The sequence below is a fragment of the Xyrauchen texanus genome, chromosome 6, assembly GCF_025860055.1.
Source record: "Xyrauchen texanus isolate HMW12.3.18 chromosome 6, RBS_HiC_50CHRs, whole genome shotgun sequence".
In the NCBI taxonomy this organism is placed as follows: Eukaryota; Metazoa; Chordata; class Actinopteri; order Cypriniformes; family Catostomidae; genus Xyrauchen; species Xyrauchen texanus.
In genome coordinates, this window is record NC_068281.1 from 28,142,961 (window position 1) to 28,165,244 (window position 22,284).

The 22,284-nt window shown below is 37.2% G+C and overlaps 1 protein-coding gene across 1 annotated transcript in view; it reads left to right on the top strand.

Annotated features, from left to right (window-relative positions):
* The first annotated feature begins 1,324 nt into the window (after window positions 1-1,324).
* The window catches only part of LOC127644952 (thymocyte selection-associated high mobility group box protein TOX-like), a 74,365-nt gene continuing 53,405 nt past the window's right edge, over window positions 1,325-22,284 (top strand). The window contains exon 1 of the mRNA XM_052128412.1: window positions 1,325-1,726. Within this exon, the coding sequence (XP_051984372.1) occupies window positions 1,628-1,726 (99 nt within the window). The 5' untranslated portion in view covers window positions 1,325-1,627. The remainder of the gene's footprint in view (window positions 1,727-22,284) is intronic.

Below are 22,284 nucleotides of genomic sequence, written 5' to 3' on the forward strand. Positions count from 1 at the left end.
CATCTATTACTCCAGCATAAGAAAGCATTAATAAACAGTAATAATTTTCCAGATAATATTTTGATAAATGATTTTGGCTTCAGAAGAATATAAAGTCAATTCTTTAATTCTGCAAACAAAAACTCTTCATAATATCATGTTTACTAGTCTATCACTCAGGGGGTCCATCAAATTTGGGGGTCCTTGGCACCAAAACATTTGAAAACCCCTGGTGTATATAATTAATATGTTTACTTGTAGTCTAGTGTTGTGAATAAAGTCTGCCATATAATCTTTTAATGTGTTGTTTATTGTTGTTTATTTATTTACAAAACATCTTCCTATGTGCTTTTCTCATTTAATTGTATCCGACTCGATTATGTTATAATTGACACATGTATAGGTAACTGACATGTCTGAATAAATTAGCAAAATCCAACAAGTGTTTCATTCCTGCTGCTCTTCCCCTTCATCACTGCTTGACTTTAGCTAAATGAAGCCATGTCACTTAAAATATATAACTTTATTTTAAAAAAAATTGCCTCTGGTAATTTTGCCTCTTTTTGTAAATAGAAACTAAAAAAAATATCTACGTTTTGTTGCATCCCTCAGCACAGCACATTGAAAGATCAGGAATATGGAAATTTGGTTACAAACATGGTGGCACATTCATACAGTGAATTCGAATGAAACAGATAAATACTTTTTAAACGGTGTGTATTTTAATGCTTATGGATGTGCCATTCACATACACTGTGAGTGTACCACTGTAACCCAGATTATTTATTTTTGTGTTTTTTTTTTTTTATGAAAAGGAGGGACAAGTCAAAATTAATATTTATGGTAATCAACATGCAACAAATGCTTTCGATTGACCTTAACTTGCATCAAACCCAGAATATTCCTTTAAGGATACACATTTCTAACCCTTTATTATTAGATGTGCAGGTGTAACCTACAAACCAAGTTTTGTTGTTTTAGCCAGGTTGATTCAGCTGTTTTAAATGATCTTTCCAAGTTGTACCAAAGTAGATTTCACCACATATTGCACATTTGAAAGGAAACATGTTTGTAATTGTGCTCAGTACCCTTCTTACAGCTATTTTCTATTTTCTGTCATATAAGCCATTCTAATGATGTGAAAGAAAACCCTGTCAAAAAGATGATTTGACCAGAGACAAAGGCACAACTAAACGGACTGTTTCCGCCACCATATGTTCAGACAGTATCATACGCAAAGTGATGCAAATCCAGAAGTAGATGCGCACATCACAGCGCCCCCTATATGCCGCTCACAGCCACAGCCGCGTGTCTTGCGAGTCTTTTGTGTGTGTGAACACTGGCAACTGCTCGCTACTCTCCATAGTCCATACAGCAGTTACACTGAGCTACAGCTGCACTGAAGATACACATCTCTACACTCAGCAGTCAACACAGACTCACCTGAGCGCTTTCTTCACCGGTGTCTCACTAGTGTAAGACGGATGAGATAGAGGTTCATTTAAAAGTTTTTGTGAAAACCGCGGAACGGATGTGAGGCGCAATAGAGTGCCTCAGTTAACACTTATTTGCGTTGCGATTTCTGAGTAAGCGAGGAACACGGTTTCTAGTGGAAAGGTAATAGGGACCGGTTTATGTTTCTTCTGAAATGGACGTGAGATTTTATCCTCAACCACCACCATCATCAGCAACAGATCCTTCTCGACTGGGACAGTCGCACTATTCGGACTCTCCGTATTGCAATAAGGTAAAGCCTCTCATGATGTTGTTCTTCACGAGCGTGTTTGTTTGAATGCAAAGTGTTTGTGTTTTGCTTGGCTGAACTTGAATGAAAACTACCGTTTAGGACTTGAGCAAAGTTTGTCCTTAACTGACTGTCAAAGTAACTCTGGGGAAAAAAGAAGTGAATGAGTGCGAGACCAAAAGGTTTCCAAACTGGGATCAGTTAATGACTGTATCTTTTCGTTATTTTATTTTCGTTAAGGTTCTCAAGTGAGGTATTTAATTGCTAAAAGCGAGTATCAGCGCATGTTCACGTGCCTCTAAACTTAAAAGCGCTGTTATTGGATGTCACAGTCTCGCAATGCGCGCGCAGACTGTGATAATATGGCAACAATTAAAGATCACCGTAATGAAGTTGGTAGCTTGAAGTGGCGCGCGCACTTTAACCAAGTACACCTGCTCATCACAGCTCCAAACGCAACATGGGCATAAGCAAACATACAATAACATAAGCAACAAATTACAAACGTTTATGTATGTGCATTAATTGGTGGTGCACATTATCCTTCACATTTGTGTTTTGTACCAACAGCATCATTTATTCTCCAGTTCCCTGTGGAACAACAGAGATATTTAGGGTTTGTATTCCTCTTATCTCTCCTAATGATGGTGCTGTTACTGTGTGCGTAGTGCATGTGCAAAGGAGAAAGAGAGAGAAAGAGAGATGGGGAAATGTGTGTGTGTGTGTGTGTGTGTGTGTGTGTGTGTGTTTGAATGAGGAGGGGGGTAGGGTTACTGTGGGGTGATAGAGTGGGGGTTGGGGTTGTATTATTCCTTTCAATGCTTCTTGATTTACTGCCATGGGTCTTATATCCATGTCTAAGTGTAGTTACATACACAACAAAATGTTTTATGTATGAATCACACATTTTTGGAGGCACTATTATGACAGCCCTAAACAAGGGGGGGAAAAATATTGAAAGCCCCATTTCACCAGCACTGTTTCAAGGATTCATTTATTAGATGTAATTTTGATGTGCAGCAATAAATTGTTAATATCTTTGCTGAGTTTATAAAACCTTTTCAGTAGAAAGACGGAGAGGGGTAGAGGTTGGTGGGGGTAGGGGAGGAAAGGAAGAGGGAGGGGAATGGCTTTCAGATATAATCTATATAGTGTAATTTTACTGCAGTGGCAAGTCAGCCTATATCAACTCCACTCGAGATTTTTCATTTTAGCATTCAGAAACATTGGGAGGAGGGGGAGCAAGAGTTTGGAGAGTGAGAAATGGGGTGGTGGTGGTGGAGACACAGCAGAGCAAACAAGTGAGATTATGACAGTGGTGTGTGGTATCTCTAGAACAAATAGACAGAAATGTATTGTTTGTGGCTAAACAGGGTTCACACTGCCAGTGGGGATGATTCAGTCTCTGCACATAGCCCCCATCTGATTATCTTCCTCCATACCTGCTGCACTGCTCTCCATAGATCCTTAAAGACAGTGGTCCGTACGGCCCCTATTTGAAGCATATAGAAAGATATAAAAAACAAACAACATACTGTATCTTTATTATTCATATGGTATAGATTTGAGTTCTTCCCAGTTTACAACTCTGCCTTGGAGACAGAGGCTGGTTTAAAAGCTTTCAGTTGCCATACATTTTGTTGTGGATTTTCTGCAGTTCAGCAAAACGTGTAAGTGCAGGAAGGTCTATGTTTGTGTAGTGTGATGCTTTTTGTGCCGTGAAAAGTACATGTTTCACAACTGAAGTTACTCTACTGGAAGATTATATGCGCTATTGCTGCTTGCAAGGATAAAAAAAGAAACTCAACTCAACTTTGAACACACTGACTGTCTAAACTTAATGCACCACACTTCCTGCACTATACAGTATGATCCTTATCGCTTGGTAAGAAAGTGTGTGCCAAGCAACTAAATGCAAAAAAGCTATTTAAATGTGAAATTCAGGAACTTGGACCCCATGAAGGTGGCACCATTGATATATGTTTTAATACAACAGTCACTGCTGTTGAGGAAGTCAAGAGTGGTCTTGAGGAGTGCTTAAGAGGGGTGCTCCGGAGAGAGAGAGAGTGTGCGGCATCATGGGTAGGGTCGGATTGGATTACAGTCTGTTTAAGATTATGAAAACCGGCAGAGATGCAGCCCCTGACCAATAATGGCCAACAAAACAACTTGGCTGAAGCTGTCCCATATCAAAGTCAATGATTTATTTCATGCCTAATGACTTTCAGCTGGTGTTCACGTCGCTGCCTTAATGGAGTTTGCAGGCTTGAAGTTATTACAGCCAATGAGATAATGCAAGCAAGCTGTTAACACTACACATGACTCATTGTCTATAAGCTTGTAGTTGATGTGGTTTTAAGGAATTGTGAGACAAGGTTTGTTCTTATATGTGCCCAAATTTCACAGTTTTTGCTAATTAATGACCAAACAGGAGTGTAGAGCTTGATATTGATACAGATTTCCCAATTCAATTCTGATTCACAAACTCTCGGGTGGATTCGATTCTGATTTCAATTCGATATTGATTCATATGGGTACATTTCAGTTACAGTGTCCCTTTTGCTTGCATCTGAAAGAACATCTCTGTTGTTAATTATACAGGGGACCTTCTAACTAGGTACATTTTGAAAATATTAATTTGACTAATTCAATTGTATTCATTATTTATTATTTTGGTCACATTTTAGCTCTTTAAAATGAACAAACCCATGTATTCATTCAATCAATAAATATATTATATTTAGGGCTGGGATAAACAATTATTTTTTAAACGATTAATCTAGCGATTATTTTTTCGATGCATCGATTAATCTAACGATTCGTTTTTTCAGTCCGATTCGATTTCGATTCGATTAATCGACTTGTGACAACACTGGTAATACCGGTTTCATCGGGGGTGGGGGTGTATAAAATGTAAAAAAAAAAATTTGCCGGGAGTTTGATTGACTGGCGATCTGATCAATCAATCATAATATGCCATTTTTGTCCGATAAAGTAGTCAGGAGAGAGAAGATTAACGTCGGTGGATTTGAATTTGAATAATGGATTGTAGGCTACTACAACAGTCCTTCTGATGTAGGCTACATTCATGTTTAGCCTATTTGATGCTATAAATTAACCAAGGAAAAGATGATCGGTTCGCGAGCAGCTTTAACTGAGGCAATCTGTCACGACACATTAAAGAGCCACAAAATAGTAGGCCTATTTATGGTTTAATTTTCTTTGAATGACCACATTTGAAAGTTGAGACTTTATTAAATGTTACCTGCTTGGTCCTGTCTGTCAGCGCGTTGTCAGTGTCCTCTATGTATTTTTCACGACATTCATAGCTATAAGCACATTATTAATAGCTATAAGCGAAAACTTTAGGTGTCGACAACGTACTATAGCCTACTCCAACATCGAGTGCAAAGTGGGGAGTTGAAAAAAAACTTACGGTGCTCTGTCATCTGCAGCTGCAACCGGGTGGCGCCTCTTCAGATGCTGGTGCATTGCCGTGGTGCTAGAATGGAAGGCCATCTCCATTTTGCAAAGACGACATATCAAGGAATTGTTTCCTTTTAAATTAAAGAATTCCCATACTTTAGAGGAACGAGTGCATGCTGCCTTGCACTTCTGATAGTCTGAGGAGCCACTCGTGTTGCTACTACTTGCCGGCGCCGCCATCTTTGTTTTGGGTCCGACGAATCGACGCGCATATTTTGAGTCGACGTATTTTTGGCGTCGACGTCATCGATGACGTTGAGGCGTTGTCCCATCCCTAATTATATTGCATATATTTGTAAGATGTTTATTGTTTAATTGCATAATTTGTACTTTTTACAGGTATTTAAATTTATTTTTGAACATGTCCTAAAACCAGTAGTCTCTTTAAGAAAACCGGCATTGTCTGTAAACAGTCCGTGAATGAACGCGTATAATTTGTTCAATGTATGATTAGAATTAAATGTTTATTTTTTGTTGTTTTTGATAAACAAATGACCATAAGAACAGAAAAAGTATTAAAAGAGACATTATTCAATAACAAATGGGTTGCGTGGATCTCGTCCTTGAACACAAATTACACGGAACTACTTTTACTCACAACACGCAATGAAAGGATCTCGCTGCTGAATACTCCACCACTATACTACACTATCACCGGTGAGTGAAATCTAAACATTTACCAGCCAGTTGCCAAATATATTCACTTTAGTCTCATAGCATGAAATTTGTTTGTAAATGCGAGTGGTTCCCTCTCATTGTATTAGAGGTTTGTGCATAAAGTAAAAGATTGATCTTGGGATTTAAGAATCGATATTGAGATTAAAATGTATTGTTTGAGCTGTAAAGTTGTTTATATTGAAATTTTTAAAGTTATTTTAGGGTTTTAGTGTTCGTTGACGTTACATCATCATGGCAATGAAGTTGTAAAATTGGCTATAACTTTCCACAGAAAAGGTTAGTAAGCAATTTTTATCTCTCTAAAATCATGTTAACACACATAATGTTTATGTCTTGGGGCTATACTTTTGAAATGGTGTGTATTTTAACGTTCACAAATAGGCCCCCATTCACTAAGTGCCTCACTGTAACCTAGATTTTTGCTTTTTTTAAGAAAAGGAGGGGGAAGTCAAAATAGTTTTTTGTGGTTACCAATATTACGCCACAAATGCTCTCAATTGAGCTTAACTTGTATTGAATCCGGAATATTCCTTTAATTGTCTGAAGTAGCTGACCATCTGGAATTATTACAGGCGTCTCTGAACATGTCATTTGTCAACAGAAAACCTGCAAAGCAACTCGAGATGAAACTAAATTCAAGCTTTTGATTAAAGTAAATGTGAATTGCCATTCGCAACCCATTTAACATTTTGTAATACTGTATTACATTTTTTTCTGAGTGAAACAGGATATTCAACCAGAAGAAATTTGAGGTTAAGACTTTATTTTATACATCTGGGATAGATTGGATGGTTCAAAGTGACATTGCGCACCAGAAAAGAGCCAGACCTGAATGTGAGTTTGCAAAAAACAAAACAAAAAAAACAATATAAACAAATAAGAAGAGAAAAGTTGTTTCAGATGAAGAATACATTTTTGGAATAACATGCACCAATCAATCATTCTCAGTCTGTATAGGTTTACAATTATAATTAAGCTACATTTTTGCATTGTTGAGCTGCAGTTTTCCTCTGTCTGTCCAAGTATACATGACACAATGCATACTCAAATATTTAAAGGAAGAATGTCATCTTTGGGAGTGAAATACATGCCTATATCTTTTGTCATAACCATGTCTTTTTAAGCAGGCGAGCAGCCCAAAGATCAGTTGTGATCCGATTAATGTGTATACATGCTGAACAAAGCCAAGCTACAATCAAATTATCTAGGTCTGTTAATCTGACTTAGCAAAAATCTAATTTGTGTTTATATGATATTTTAAAAAGACAAATTATTGGGGGCCTGGGTAGCTCAGCGTAGCTGGAGTCACAAGTTTGAATCCAGGTCGTGCTGAGTGAAAATGCTATCTACCATTTAAAATACAATATAATTTGTTTTAGATTTATGTGTGGAATTGAGTGCTAATATAGTGCTAAAAAAGGGTTTATTATTATTATTATTTTTTTTGCAATCTTTTTCTTGTATTTACTATATTAAATTCTGTGATATATAGGCATTGTATCGGCCACCCTGCTCTCTGGATATATTTGAATGGCATCGTCCATTAAAAAAAAACCCATATTGGTCAACCACTATTTTAAAGTGCATGTAAACAAACTTGATAAGACCAGGAACCTTAGGAAGACAGTAAAGTAGGGTCCATTTTACATTGGTTTGAAAAATATGGACAACTGTGTAGCCTCCAGAATAATTTTCTATGTGTGTGTGTGTGTGTGTGTGTGTGTGTGTGTGTGTGTACATGTTTATACTACATTGTTGGGACCAAATGTCCCCACAAGGATAGTAAAACCTGAGTCCACCTACCTAGTGGGGCCCAGCCAGCGGTCCCCATGTGGGAAATGGCTTATTTAACATACTAAAACTATGTTTTTTTTGAAAATGTAAAAATGCAAAAAGGTTTCTGTGATGGTTAGGTTTAGGGGTAGGGTTAGGGGATAGAAATTATTGTTGGATTGGTATAAAATCCATAAAATGCATGGGTCTAGAATCCCCACAATGATAAAAAAAACAAGTTTGTGTGTGTGTTTGTTTGAAGTAGTTAGAAATTACTCTGTGGAAGAAAAAAAATGGAAGAATGGTAATACATTCCAAATGTGATTCCTGGTCTTAAGCAGATTACATTAAAAACGGATGAGAAATTAGATATCTCAAATTTGTATTGCTGTCATGGACCATACGCTGTAATATAAAGTATGCTGTGTGTGTCTTAGCCACAGGCATTTTCAGTTAAGTAGAAATTACTGAGAACTTTGGTGGTGCTTGATGTCAGAGGGTCTCAGGATGTTGACCCTGACATAATACGCTGTCTTTTGTGTTTGATAGTCAAGCACAGTACTTAAACCCCACTCTGAAACTGCCCAGCCCCCCCAAAGACCTTAAACTACAGCTGCAATGAACATTACATGCTAGAGGTCGACCGATAGTGGATTTTACTGATACCGATAATTAAGTTGTGCAGTACCTGCCGAGTCAATCAACTGATAGTTTTAAAATATATACTGAAGGAAAAAATAACAATCTAAGTAAAATAGTGCTGAACTTTATTACAAAAAGAAACAGTACTGAACTCATTGCTTAATCTGAGGAATGCTTATAAGAGAGCAAGATGCCATGGCCAAAGATCTCCACAACTGTAAGTGGCTGTTTGCAACCATCCATTTGCTTTTTCTATGTAAATGCGCGCCAGACAAACGTCTTTGTTTCCCTTTGTTTTTGTTATTCAGCACTGTTTTTAGATGATGTGTCTAAATAAAAATAACTTTAAAAGCATATTGAGACACCTGCTTTCTGTTAAGCTGTATTTGTTGCGCTGTCTAGCCTTTTTTTATGGTAAGAAAATTATCTAATTTTGCAAGTCATCGTATTACAATGAGGGTACATTTTTTTTTATTGAAATCAGATGCGTTTCTGATTTATGCATTTCTCTCGGCTGCATGAAGATAATAATTTGCTTTCTCAGGTCACTAGCTTTAAATATGCAACTTAGCTGGCTAATGAATGCATAAATGTGACCAGCTGGATATAAACTAATGCTAATAGATTGTAACAATTGTGACATTTAAACATTTGGGTAGGAGGTGTATTTCTGTCACATTGCATGAGGTTAGCGTTCTCTCAGCCTTGTCTGCAAACATACTGCTGTTCTCTATTAATGCAGCACCTAGTCAACAAATTAATTACTTTATAATGGTATGACAAGGTGTACTGCATACATACCTTTTCGTTTTTTATGTTTTAATTCTTCTTCTGAAGTGTTCCGCTCCATGCAGAGTGTAGTCTCACGTGTCAAAACAAACACCACAAGGCATCAGTGAAGTGATAGTTTGAATTTTTTTCTCCAGAGGCCGCTTTCATACTGTATAACGACAGCGGGCCCTTCCCAGCCACTCCAGCACCGGACGCAACGGGGAAAAACTATCAGTGTGGAAATTTGTTGAAAAAGATAGTTCAAGAAATCTGTTATCGGTGCTGATTAATCAGCAAAACCGATATATCAGTTAACCTCTATTACATGTATGTGCATCTTTACCAAAGGAACTAATAGACTTATCATCAGAGCTCTCAAAGTGGAAGCTGATTTAATGATAAAGAGAAGGAATGAGGAGCTTGCTCTGATAATCTCTGTTTACCAGGTCACTGCTCCTCAGAAATTGATGTGATGACAGTGTGAGACTGAGTGGGCATTTCATTTCTGCCCCCTCCTGCCTCTGCCTTTAGAAGAGTGATCAGACCACACTCCTAAATGTGAGAGGAAATCAATGCATGCAGTAGTCTGTTTGGTGTAAAAAAACTGAAATGTTTATTGTTCTGGGCTCATACAAAATCCCTTTCAAGGCAAGTCATTTAACTCAGTGGCCATCTCTGGAATGCTCTCGGGCAAGGTGGGCAGCTATTTTCTATGTGGTACATAAGTACACATCCTATCTACTTGAATGGGGAAAGACCGAAATCTCCAAAACGGTTGGTCAAGATTATGATCAAACAACATATTTATGTTGTAAAATCTGACAACAATGGTATCATAAAATTGTGCTTCTTTAACTCCTATGCCTTTAATAAATGCTAATTTTCAGTCTGGTTCAGCTAATATGCAAGCATGTTGATTGACAGGTGATGTCAATATCTATAATGTAACTGGCTCTTTTACCTAGAAGACGGGACTTCCTTTTCTACATCCACTGGCCATTCCAATTTCTCCCATTAATTTTAATACTAGTGGTTCGTCTCTGGCTCAAACTGAAGCAAAAGTTATGTATTGTTATGAAGAAGAGAAGTAAGCAATAGGAGTTTATATCACAAAAATCTAATCCCTTGTTGGTGTTTAGCACTATTATTTTGATGCAGTGATCATGCAATTATGCACCAAACAGAGTTTCCCCAGTTTCCTAAACACTCCCCTATTTTCCATTGGTTGGACAAACCGATAGTCCCAACCCAAACTCAAGCCATCAATTCAAGCCTGCTTATTAAACCTGGATACAAGAATTTATTTTAACATTAATAACGCATTACCTTTAACAAACTCAAATGTAACACCTCCATGTTTAAATACTTTTGAAAGCATTGTACTGTGGCTAACACTCAAAATGTCTTCTGCTTCGGATTTAAAGACCGATGCCCTACCACTGACGGATATCTGGAAGTTTTTCCTGTGTCAACAGCTAATGTCAATATTACACTGGCCAGCCACACATGGGTGGATTGTCATAAATGTGAGATGTTTACCAAGACTGTGATCTTTGCTCATGTTTTGCCTAGGTCAAGATCCAAGCACAACAAGCCCTATGCTGCACATCATGGATGTGTCTTTTTGCTTTCCTGATGCTTTTCCATATGTTGTCCAGCACCACTGTATATCTTATGCAGTGCAGATATCTTGTTGGTGATTTAAATTTTCTGCTGTTCATAGATGTTGATGTCAGAATGGTCAGAATTAGTAAGTCCATTGCAAAGGCATAAGCATGACAACTAATGTGGCATGTTTGAAACATAATGCAAGTATTAGGTAGGTTAGTATTTGCACGATATGGGTGTAGTTTCTAATAATATTAGGTAACTTATATACTGTTGTCATTGCAGTAGGTGCTAAATCAATTGTCAATTATTAAACTAAAATTTACTCTTGATGAAAGAAAAAGCCAACACCGCAAGGCCCAATTAATATACAATATGCACAAAATCCATATATTCTCATTTTAAGTTCAACTTAATTGCATCCAAATTTGGTCTTGCTGGTAACAAAAGCCATTACTGTTTGAGTTCCTGTTCACTGGCTAGCTGGCATGGTTCATTGGCTACTGTCAAAAAGGATTTGCTTCTAATTGACAGCCACACTGGAATGTGAATGGAGTTTTAATTGCACATCATGTTTGCATATCTAAAAAGACAAGCTCTGTGGTTCATTACTACTCAACAGGTCAACGTACAACTAACTAATAAACACAAACACACTCATTACATGAGAGCATTTCATAGTGGCTTGTTTCACCTCACATCCTTTCATGTTGTCCTTTTATGTAGTATAAACTCAATTTGTTTGGTTTGTCTTTATGGACATGTCCAAGTATCATCTTCCTCCATGTGAAAATCACATACAAAATATACTGTACAAACACAGACTGGAACTGTAGCACAGCACCAATTATTTGCTCACCACATTTCAGTTTGTTCTTAAACGTGTACTCAGTTTTTTGTTTATTTTGGGCTGGCCAATATGAAAGTCATCTTAGATTTATAATGACAATTGATGGCATGGATGCAGCATAATGCAAAAGCAAGCTATTATTAATTTATTCTGAGTGAAAGTGTCTGATAATAAGGGGAATATCATAATAATGGATATAGTCAGCCTGATCTCATTAATATACTTAGCTATTTGTACATTAATATTTGTAACATTTAAACTTAAAATTTGTACATTTGAATAGATGCTAAAATGTACAATATGTAAGGTTTGAAAGTATCTAAATGTTTACCTATTTACAGCTTTAGAAACATAAAATATTTACAAATCCATTACAAATATATTTGAGTACATGAATCCATTATAAATATATTTGTATATTTTTACTGTTTTATAGATATTTTAAATCTCTTAATCCTACCCTGACCCCTAAACCCAACAGACAGATGAATGTACAGTGACAATACATTGTGTTGCTATATATTACATTAAATATATTGTACAGCAGCTAAATCCCACACCTTCCTCTAAACCTGTCCCTAACAATTTCTTAACCATAGAAAAAAACGTATAAAGTGGGATAAAGGCAGACTGCGGAGGATTGTCTCTCTCTCACTGCCGCTCCGCATTGGCCTTTATCCCCCTCGGAGGCTTGATTAGCCTGATAAGGGACCGGGTGTGTAGAATCACGACCCAGCCCCGCCCTCCACCCTGCCACACAGGCAAATACATTTAATCACAATAATTTATTCAGCAAAATGTAAAAATTCAGTACAGCAGTAGTTCAAAGGGTGATGCGCTGCATCCGATGTGCTCCCTGATGGCATACAGTAGCTTTATGTGAGGTAGAGAGTGGAATTTAAATGATTAATTACTGTAAATTCTTCTCCTGGTACACTCTATAATGGCCCTGTCATTTCTCATTCAACCATATACATTACAGAATACAGCATGTCGCAAACGGTTACAAGAGAAGTGAGAGCCAATGAACATTCGACATCACTGCCATAAAACTTGTGTCATAATGCTTGTTGAGTCTGCAATTTATTTTTTAATTGTTTGGATGCACTCCTCATACAAAACTATCTGAAGATTACATCAAACAAATAAAATGCTTTTATGATTGTTTTATGGGCACTTTTGTGGTTTATTTAGTTTTTGGCATATTCTAAAGTTAAATCTGAAGTATGTAACTTTTTCAGTATTAAAATAGTTTATTCTGTCCTATCTTAATGTAGAGACAACAATAAGTAAACCATTCGTAGGTTAATTCGTTGGATATTCTCAAATGACTTTTTTCTTCTGCAGAACACAATGATTTTAGAATGTTAGAAAATCACATTATGATTTTTAGAAGAATATTTCAGCTCTGTAGGTCCATACAATGCAAGCGAATAGGTGCCAAAGTTTTAATTCTCCTAAAAGTATATAAAGGCTTCATTAAAGTGGTCCATTCGACTCCAGTATTTTAACCCAAATCTTCAGAAGTTATATGATAGGTGTGGGTGAGAAACAGATCAATAAAGTCCTTTTTTGCCAGAAATTCTCTTCCCTGACCAGTAGGGAGCGATATGCATGAAGAATGTGAATCAACAAAAACGCAAGAAGGAGAATGTGAAAGTTAGCGGTGAGCATTGAAAAGAATTTATAATTAAAAAGCCCTTATAGATTGATCTGTTTCTCATCCACACCTACCATATCACTTCTGAATACATTGATTTAACCACTGAAGTCTTATGGATTACTGTTAAGCTGCTTTAAGTGATATTTGGAGCTTCAAAATTTTGGCCCCCCATTCACTTGCCACCAAAAGAGCTGAGAAATTCTTCTAAAAAATCTTGATTTGAGTTTAGCAGATGAAAGTGAGTCATACACATCCGGGATGTTATGAAGGTTAGTAAATGATGAGAGAATTTAAATTTTTGGGTGAACTATTCCTTTAAGTATACATATGAATTCTCATAAGATCACGTTGAAACAGTCATGGTCACTGGTCATGTGATCTCAACATGTTGGCCAGCATGAGGCAACCTCTAGAAGGTAACACCCCAGTTGCTGAATGTCTAACGAGAGTCGCATGCGACATTCACACACTGTGTTTATTTGGAGTCCCACAGAAACCCTACACCTACCCCTAAACCTAACCCTAACCTTGTCCCTACCATTACAACTAATCCTAAACCTTGCCTTATTAACAGCGAATGAGTCTCTCACAATACTTTGGCTTCTAGACACATCCAGGCAACATGCTCCATGTAAAATAAATAAGCTGAAGTTTCTGGCCTGAGTTTTCATCTTTTGTGAGAGAACATATTCTTCAAATGTACTTTTTATTTCAGGGGTAAATGTATTAAAGGAAAGAGGATGACAAATATACTGAGTGCACCTTTAAAACATTTTCAGTCTTACCTAGAATGATCTCTGGCCATTATCTCCAAACTCACAAAAAAAATATGTTTTCTTTTAGTGTTGTTAATGGATGCCGAAAGAATTATTGTTGTTGTAATTGCTTGTTCCACAGATCCAAATGAGAAAAGTAATGTGGTAACCGCAATCAGCCAGGGTGGCTTGGGAAATTTTTCAGAGATACTATTACTTGTGAATGTCAAAGTAAGATCTGCATAAGTGAAGTATCTTGTAAAGAAGTGAAAAAATGTTGCCTAAGTTAGATAGAAGAGACCTGAACTGAAGTGTTAGGACACTTTGTGAAATCAAAAAGATGTCACTTACTGTCTAGGGATGAAAAGATGTAATTTTGCTTGGTTATTATGCTCCATTTTTGACACACGAGCATTCCTGCAAGAAAGACAACATTCAGTTGCATTTTACAGGCTTAGTTTTTAGTGACATGTTTATGTCGTTGTCTGTGTTTTACGATGTTGTTCGTCAGCCCCAGCCCTCTCCAATCTTTGCATCTGCCTTTGCGTCTAATTCAAACAAATGTGACAGCATTGCAGCCATGATTGTTACAGAATAAGATTATTTTCTCAATATAATTAGCTTTCTATCTCTGCCACTTTATCAGCCAGTGCAGTGTGATGCATAAAATGCCAAAAGATCAACTCATTAAGTAGCTGAACATAATGATCATAAAATCTGAACATGTGTTCACTTTATTTTGGCAGGGGGAATTATTATTTTTTTTCCAAACATTTTCCGGCCTGCCATGCGCATCGAGGAAACTCTGGCACAAATCTGTGATTGTGATTCATTGGAGGCATCTCATTTTTTGGGGGTTTGCTTTGCCCAATGACAGTCTATGAATAGCTGATTAGGCTCCCAGTTTGAGGAAGCATCCAAACAGATGGCTCTGTGAAAACCAATCCAGAATATCTTAATTGTTTGGTTTAATCTCACTATGAAACATATTGCAATCATTTTCACATAAAGGCTTTTTTTCTCATAATGTAATGAAAGTTGTGGTGCAGATCCAGGATTTTGGAGCTGCATGAAAATACTCCAAACCTTTGCTAATATCTTCAAAGTACTCTCACAATAATAATTCATTTTCTGCTGTTGTTTGTAGCGTTTGAGTGCATTAACATACAAAGCAAAAAATGTTTCCTCTGTTTATGTATTCACTGTCAATTTATTTATGGCATCCTTCTCTGTTTTTGTATGTGTAACAGAGGCCAGCATCTGTTAAATACGTCTTTGTGTACAAGTGTTTGTTTGCATGGTCTGTGCTATTTTGGACAGAACAATAGTGTCAGCTTCTCCATTGTGTGGTGCTGTTGCATGGAGTGACTTCGCCCCATTGACTCCCAGCCACACATCAGGACTGAGATACACACTGCAGCTTTGAGAAGGAGCACACCCTGGCCTTTGTGGGCCCATCTGTAGGTGAACTAATGGCCTGTTGCGTTTCCTCTCATTCAGCTCAGTCTTTGGTGTTTAAGTGGCACCTGTCAGCCTTTTGATGCCTGGCCCCATCCTCCTGTGATCAGGAAGGACACACTGGGAGTTCCCGATCACTGTCTTGTGACAAGTGTGAGATAGCATTTCAGCAGCAGTAGAACAGGTGGGCCCCACACCTTTCTCTTCTGGAACATAATCATCAAAATGGACTCCACGCTCTGAGGCTTATCATTAGCTGCAATCAAAACCTATAAGCGCAGAGAGTAGGGTGCTGCTCATAACATAAAAACTGCACTAAACATGAAGTGGTTTCAGCATGATAGGAGAATTAATGAAACCTTGTTTTATATTACTATTGCTAAAAATATTTATTATGATTATATGTAATATCATGTAATGTTATATTAAGTGAAGTGTATATTATATTAAGTGAAGTGTATATTTTCTTTGACTAGTTTCACCCAATGGAATTGTAAAAGTAGTGTCTGCTTAGTAGGCTTATGCCACTGGTTGGGCCAGTGTAGTCTCATGACTTGAGATATCGTACTGCTTGGCTCATATGAAAAGGGACACATTTTATTCTCATTGAGACCAATCATATAACAAACAGAATTTCAAATCGATACAATACAGGCATCAAATTTCAGCTAGCATCCTATACAGTACTGAAGAAAGGAAATGTCTGTCAACAAATTTGGTTTCTCATTCCACTTTTTTTCTTCAACACAGATGACTAATTTATATCAATAGTGTGTAACATGCTTCTCTTGTCTCTTTCCAAGCCCTGATGTTTTCTTTTTTCTGTGGTAAACAAACATTTATTTTCCTATTAAAATAATGGTTAGGCTTAGGGTTTATGGTAAGGGTCTGGTCTTAATAGTTAAGTTTAGGTTTGGGTTTGGGGTTAAACTTGTATGAGGAAAAATCGTATGAATGCTTGTTCAAAACCCTGATGTTTCCTTTTCTTCCAGTGATTCGCATATTAGCATCATGGTTAGATTTAGGTTTGTGTTAGGGTTTAATAAACCTTTGAAAAACCTTAAAAACAATGTTCGTTGGTTTGCTTATTTTTCTCCATGGGAGAAAAAGTCGTATGTTTCTGTATAAGCCATCTCCTGCGATTTCACCATCTCAGAGACGGTTAAGCCAATGTAGCTGTGTTGGGCTGCTTGGGATGCTCAAACAAACAGAGTAAGGATTTGAAAGCTCCACAGAGTTTGAGGAAATAAACTTACAAATGTCTTGTAGTTGTCTTTGCATTTTAAGCTGGTGTAAGAGAACGTATTTTAACATTGAAAAAACACTCTTCACCTTCAAATATAGTGTTGATGTGAGTCATAGGTTTATTAATTTGGCAATGATTCATAATAAACAATTGGGTTTGTCTTTCTTTTGTTTATTATATTGCAATATGTATTGTTTTGTAAATTACAATTGGCATCTGAGTTGTCTGAAGAATTTCCCAAGGTTAATACACATTATTGCATTTGGTTGGTTGGGACTTTAATAAAGTCATAGATAAATGCTTTTATTGAAATGTAAAAAGTGTGTGTGCTTATTCTTGAAAGTCCTTTGGATGTTCCTCTGACATGCAAAATTCAAGAGCAAAAAGCATGAGATGTTTTCAACAAACATCATCTCTTTTATTTTTTCGCTTTTTTTGTCCTCACTGCGAGCAGCTGTGTTTGAGGTCAAAATCGACCCAAAATAACAGACAGAAAAGTTATAATTGCACGCTTGACTTTCAGAGAAACTCCCCTCAGTGCTTGTTCATGGTCTGCTGAAAAGCTTTGAAGCAAGTCATTTGCCCAAGTTATTATTTGAGGGGTTGGACTGATCGATGTTCCATATTTTGGGTGTTTGCACATTCTGCCAAACGGACTCCATGCACCTAAAATAAGGCATGAAAATATGTGTTCTGACTTCAACGTACAAAAGGACCATTAATTTTAGCACGGCAAGTACGTACACTGTTCTTAAGGAAAGGAGAAGGTAATTCAAAGAGACTAAACCCTTATCAGGAGAGCTAAAAGTGAATTGGAAATGAAAGGCAGCGGACAGAGAAAACAAGCATCTCATTTTAATAAGGAAAGCAGCAGAAAGTCATACTCAATTTTGTTTGGTATTAGTCATACCTTCTTCGTGGTTTCCAGCTGAAAGGATAGTAAATGGCCTCAAAAATAGTTCCAAACCCATTTGTTTTAAAGAAACACTAGGAAAAGTTTGTGGTTGGGGCTAACATTTGATAGGTTTGGATATGAGATTGTCTGTCATCAGCGTGCACAAAACTGCCTTTGATCCAGTCATCATTTCAAACTCTTGACATATAAATTGCCGTTGAGCTTTAAAGCCATTCATAACATTTTCAGCATAGCTTTGAATAGTAACACTGTCTTGTGGTCCTGATGTTTTAAAAAATATGATTTTTACTGTGTTAGAAGAAGGACACAGTATATTAATATATGGTGGGTATATTCAAGCCTATTTTGCATAAGAGTGCAAATGAGCCTGTCATGACAAATATTACACCAGATCTATAAAACAATTCCTCGAGCCATTCAGTTTTGTGACTTCCCTGTTTGTGTAAATGCAAATCAGTATTACACAGGTGTTCTATGTTCTTTAAAAGATGGAAATAGGTCCTTTGTCATTTTGATAATGTGGAATTTCTTTTATTAACCTCACAATTTGAAACGGTAGAGGTAAGCTGAACCACAAAATCGTCCCAATTTCAGCCTCTGAAATCGGTGGACACAGTATTTTGCTCTCTGCAAACAAGACCCTGAAAAGAGAGCGATACGCATGCGCACACACGCACACACATTCAAATATATGACCCCAGTGTAAATGAGGAACAGCTGCACCATTGTAATTAAACATGGGCAAAGAAAACTACACAAACAAATGAAGCTCACAGCCGTAGGTCCTGAGGCACATTAAGGGGATTGGAGAGAGAGAGAGAGGGAGAGAGAGAGTGTCACAAAGCTTCCTACAGGTGGTTAAAATGAAATTGCTTCTTGGAAGACAAATGAAGCACCCTATAAATTTGTCAGATAGGAAGTTAATGCTTTTAGTGCTGTTAACGGAGATCAGGCAAGCGCACTAGCATTTGGCCTGTTTAGATTCACTGGGTGGTAACACTGCTCAGCTGTAGTGAGATTAATCCAAATATTATTTTAAATCATTCTTATCTCTCAAAATGCTGTTGAACATCGTATAGTAAAGACTGAGATGCAAGCAATGTGAGCAGATGTTTTTCTCTTAGTTAGTTATTTTTAATTAAATGATTATTAAATATAAAAGCGATTGAGTGAGCATGTACGCAAGAAAAACCCTTCCTACAAGACAGATGGAAGTGCTCACATGAAATTTCTTTTAGCTTTGTTTTGGTTGTAATTCAGCAAGAATGAATGTGTCATCAAGGTTTTTGTGAGCATTACTCTATTTGATTAATATCCTCATACATCATGTTTTCCTTAGGAAACTTCTAAGTAAATTAGGAGCTCAAGTTCACCAATCAATACTGTAAACTGATAGAGATATTTTTGTCCTCTTAGCATATACGCTAGCTATTTGCAGACTACAGTTCAAGAGATGACTTCCAAGGCACCATTATTCAAGTAAGAGAAGAACGAGATAAAAAGGCAAGTTTTGTTTTTAGGTTTTCATCTAATCAATAGTTTTATGTACAAAAATACAATTGCAGAGTTGCTGTAGGCATGGCTAATAGGGAAACTGGCCTGTGGATGTCATGGAGACCTGTATAATGCTGATCAGTCCAAATCTCATTAGCCAGGCCAGATTTGTTCAATTGCTCAGGATGCTAAAATCTCACACCAAATGGATCTGCTGGATGCTTGTCATGGCAACAGCATGTATTAATAAAGCAATCCTTATTTCCTGACAGGGAACAAGACCTGCATTCTAATAGATGAGCTGTTGTTGCATCGTAGCTCGGTACCGTGGCATAACCGCAGCAGTCAAACTAGATTTAACCCATGCATTTCTCTGTTAATGTGTGGACTTCGACAACAGGCTTGATTGACACATAATGGGATGTTTGTGCCCAGTAGCATCTGAGCTTGTTTTTCCATGTATGTCTTTAGTGGCATCTCATTGGTCAGGCTTCATTAATTCCTATGTGTTTTCCTAGCAGGGGAGGTAATGAACAGGAAGGGATTGTGGTCATGAGTTCAGACAGGAGAGCTTGTGTCCCAGCATCCCTGATGCTTATCACCCACTACACCAGGGCGGCAGCTGCAGAGGAAGTATAAAGTGGCGTAGCAACAGCCCAAGAGATGAGAATGACATTTTTTAAGCATCAAGGCTCACAAAAATATGTCGCAAAAAAACAGGGCAGTCAAATCGCTCATTTGAAACTTTGGTAAAACTTTACAATAAGGTTGTAGATGTTAACATTATTGAACACAATAATTAACATTAAATCAAAATTAACAATAATTTTACAATTTAATATATGTTAAGCTCAATCAAAAAATATAATTTTGACATTTTTAATTACAGTGAGGCACTTACAATGGAAGTGAATGGGGACAAATTTGTGAACATTAAAATACTAATTGTTTTAAAAGTATAGTCACAAGACATAAACAATATGTGTGTTAACATGATTTTAGTGTAAAAAAAAATCACTTAAGGACCCTTTCTGTGTAAAATTACAGCCAATTTGACAACTTTGTTGCCATGATGATTTAACGTCAACAAATCCTAATTCCTAAAACGACAGTAAAAACTTTTTAGCTCAAATAATACATGAGTTTTAACAGAAGAATGAATGTAACTGCTTTTATAAAATTATAAGCTTCACAGTAGCCTTAAACCCTCCAAAAATAGGTCCCTATTCACTTCCATTGTAAGTGCCTCACCGGGACCATGTTTTTTGCTGCTTCTTTTTTTAAATAAAATACATTTTTGTAATAATTAACATTATGCCACAAATGCTGTTGATTGAGCTTAACTTGTATTGAACCCAGAATAGTCCTTTTAATGCTATTTTCTACATATACACCGATCAGCCACAACATTAAAACCACCTGCCTAATATTGTGTAAGTCCCCCTCCTGCCGCCAAAACAGCTCTGACCTGGCAAGACATGGACACCACAAGACCTGAATATGTCCTGTGGTATCTGGCACCAAGATGTTAGCAGCAGATCCTTCAAGTCCTGTAAGTTGCGAGGTGGGGCCTCCATGGATCGGACTTGTTGTAATTTGATTACTGATCACGAAATTGTGTGGAATGTTAAATATTTATTATATTATGTCATTGTAATCATGTAATCACTAGCATGCAAGCAACAGCAAGAGAGGATCAGGCTGTTTTATTTATATGAAGTTTTTCGCACCTGCAATCCAATCTACATCTTGATGTAATACTCATGATCATGCAGCATGTTTTCATCCGCTGAATGGGAGACTAAACGCTATTAAAGTGTGATGAGACCCACGCTGCACGTGCAATTTTGTGCTACAGTAGCTCTTCTGTGGGATCGAACCAGACGGGCAAGCGTTCGCTCCCCACATGCATCAGTGAGCCTTGAGCGCCTTTGACCCTGTCGTCAGTTCACCAGTTGTCCTTCCTTGGACCACTTTTGTTAGGTACTAACCACATCATACTGGGAACACCCCAAAAAAAACCTGCCGTTTTGGAGGTGCTCTGATCCAGTCGACAAGCCATCACAATTTGGCCCTCTTCAAAGTCGCTCAGATCCTTACGCTTGCCCATTTTTCCTGCTTCTAACACATGGAATTCAAGAACTAACTGTTCACTTGCTGGCTAATATATCCCACCCCTTGACAGGTGCAATTGTAATGAGATAATCGATGTAATTCACTTCACCTGTCAGTGGTTTTAATGTTGTGGCTGACCAGTGTATAGCTTGCATGTTTAACATTGAATGTGGATGTGTTAACATTAGTCATTCACCCACCCTCATGTCATTCCAAACCTTTAGGTATTTTATTTGTTCTGTGGACCACAATAGGAGATGTTAGGAAGAACGTTAGGAACTGACAGCCTCAGTCACCAATAATTTTGATTGTGTGGAAAAAAGATGTAATGGAATTGACTAGTGATTGAGGCTTACAAATTGCCTAACGTCTCCTTTTGTGTTACACTGAAGAAAGTAAGTCATAGGAGTTTCGGAATAGCAGGAGAGTGAGTAAATGAAAACATAACTTTCATTTTTGGGAGAACTAACATTGAAAAGTTACATGAACTAAAAGTATTACAAATAAACATCAACTATATTTAATAAATGTTCTAATAGTGTTTATTGTTAATTCATGATACCTAATGCATTAAATAATGTTAATGTGAAGAACCTTATTGTAAATGTTAACCAAAATATTTTCTGAAGCTCTCGTATACACTTTCAAATGTGGAAACTTCCAAATGTTACCTAAATGAGCTATTTTTACCTGTTCTAACCATTAAAATATGTTTTGTTGGTGTAACCTAATGGATTAAGTTTGATTCAGGGATTTTAAATAATGCTTTTGTCTTTGTTTACATGTTACCACATGAAGCACATTTTTAGGTTAATCGTTTCTTAAGTGTAGGGTTATAAACGTAGCTCTGACATAGACGAAACAATAGTGCACTGGTATAAATCCAATGCATGAGCCATAGATTGAATGGAACAAATGTGGAGGAGATGCTTTTGGATTTTTAGTTAGTATGTCCACTGCTGGTAGCATTCCTTGTCTCTCGTGTTGTGTTGCTGTAATGGGCAGGCCGGCACTGGGGATGTGTAGCACTGCTACACTGTTGACTGAAGCTGAGCTGAGAATGAGAGCACAGTGGCCCATTGTACAGTATTCAGATACTGAGCGCG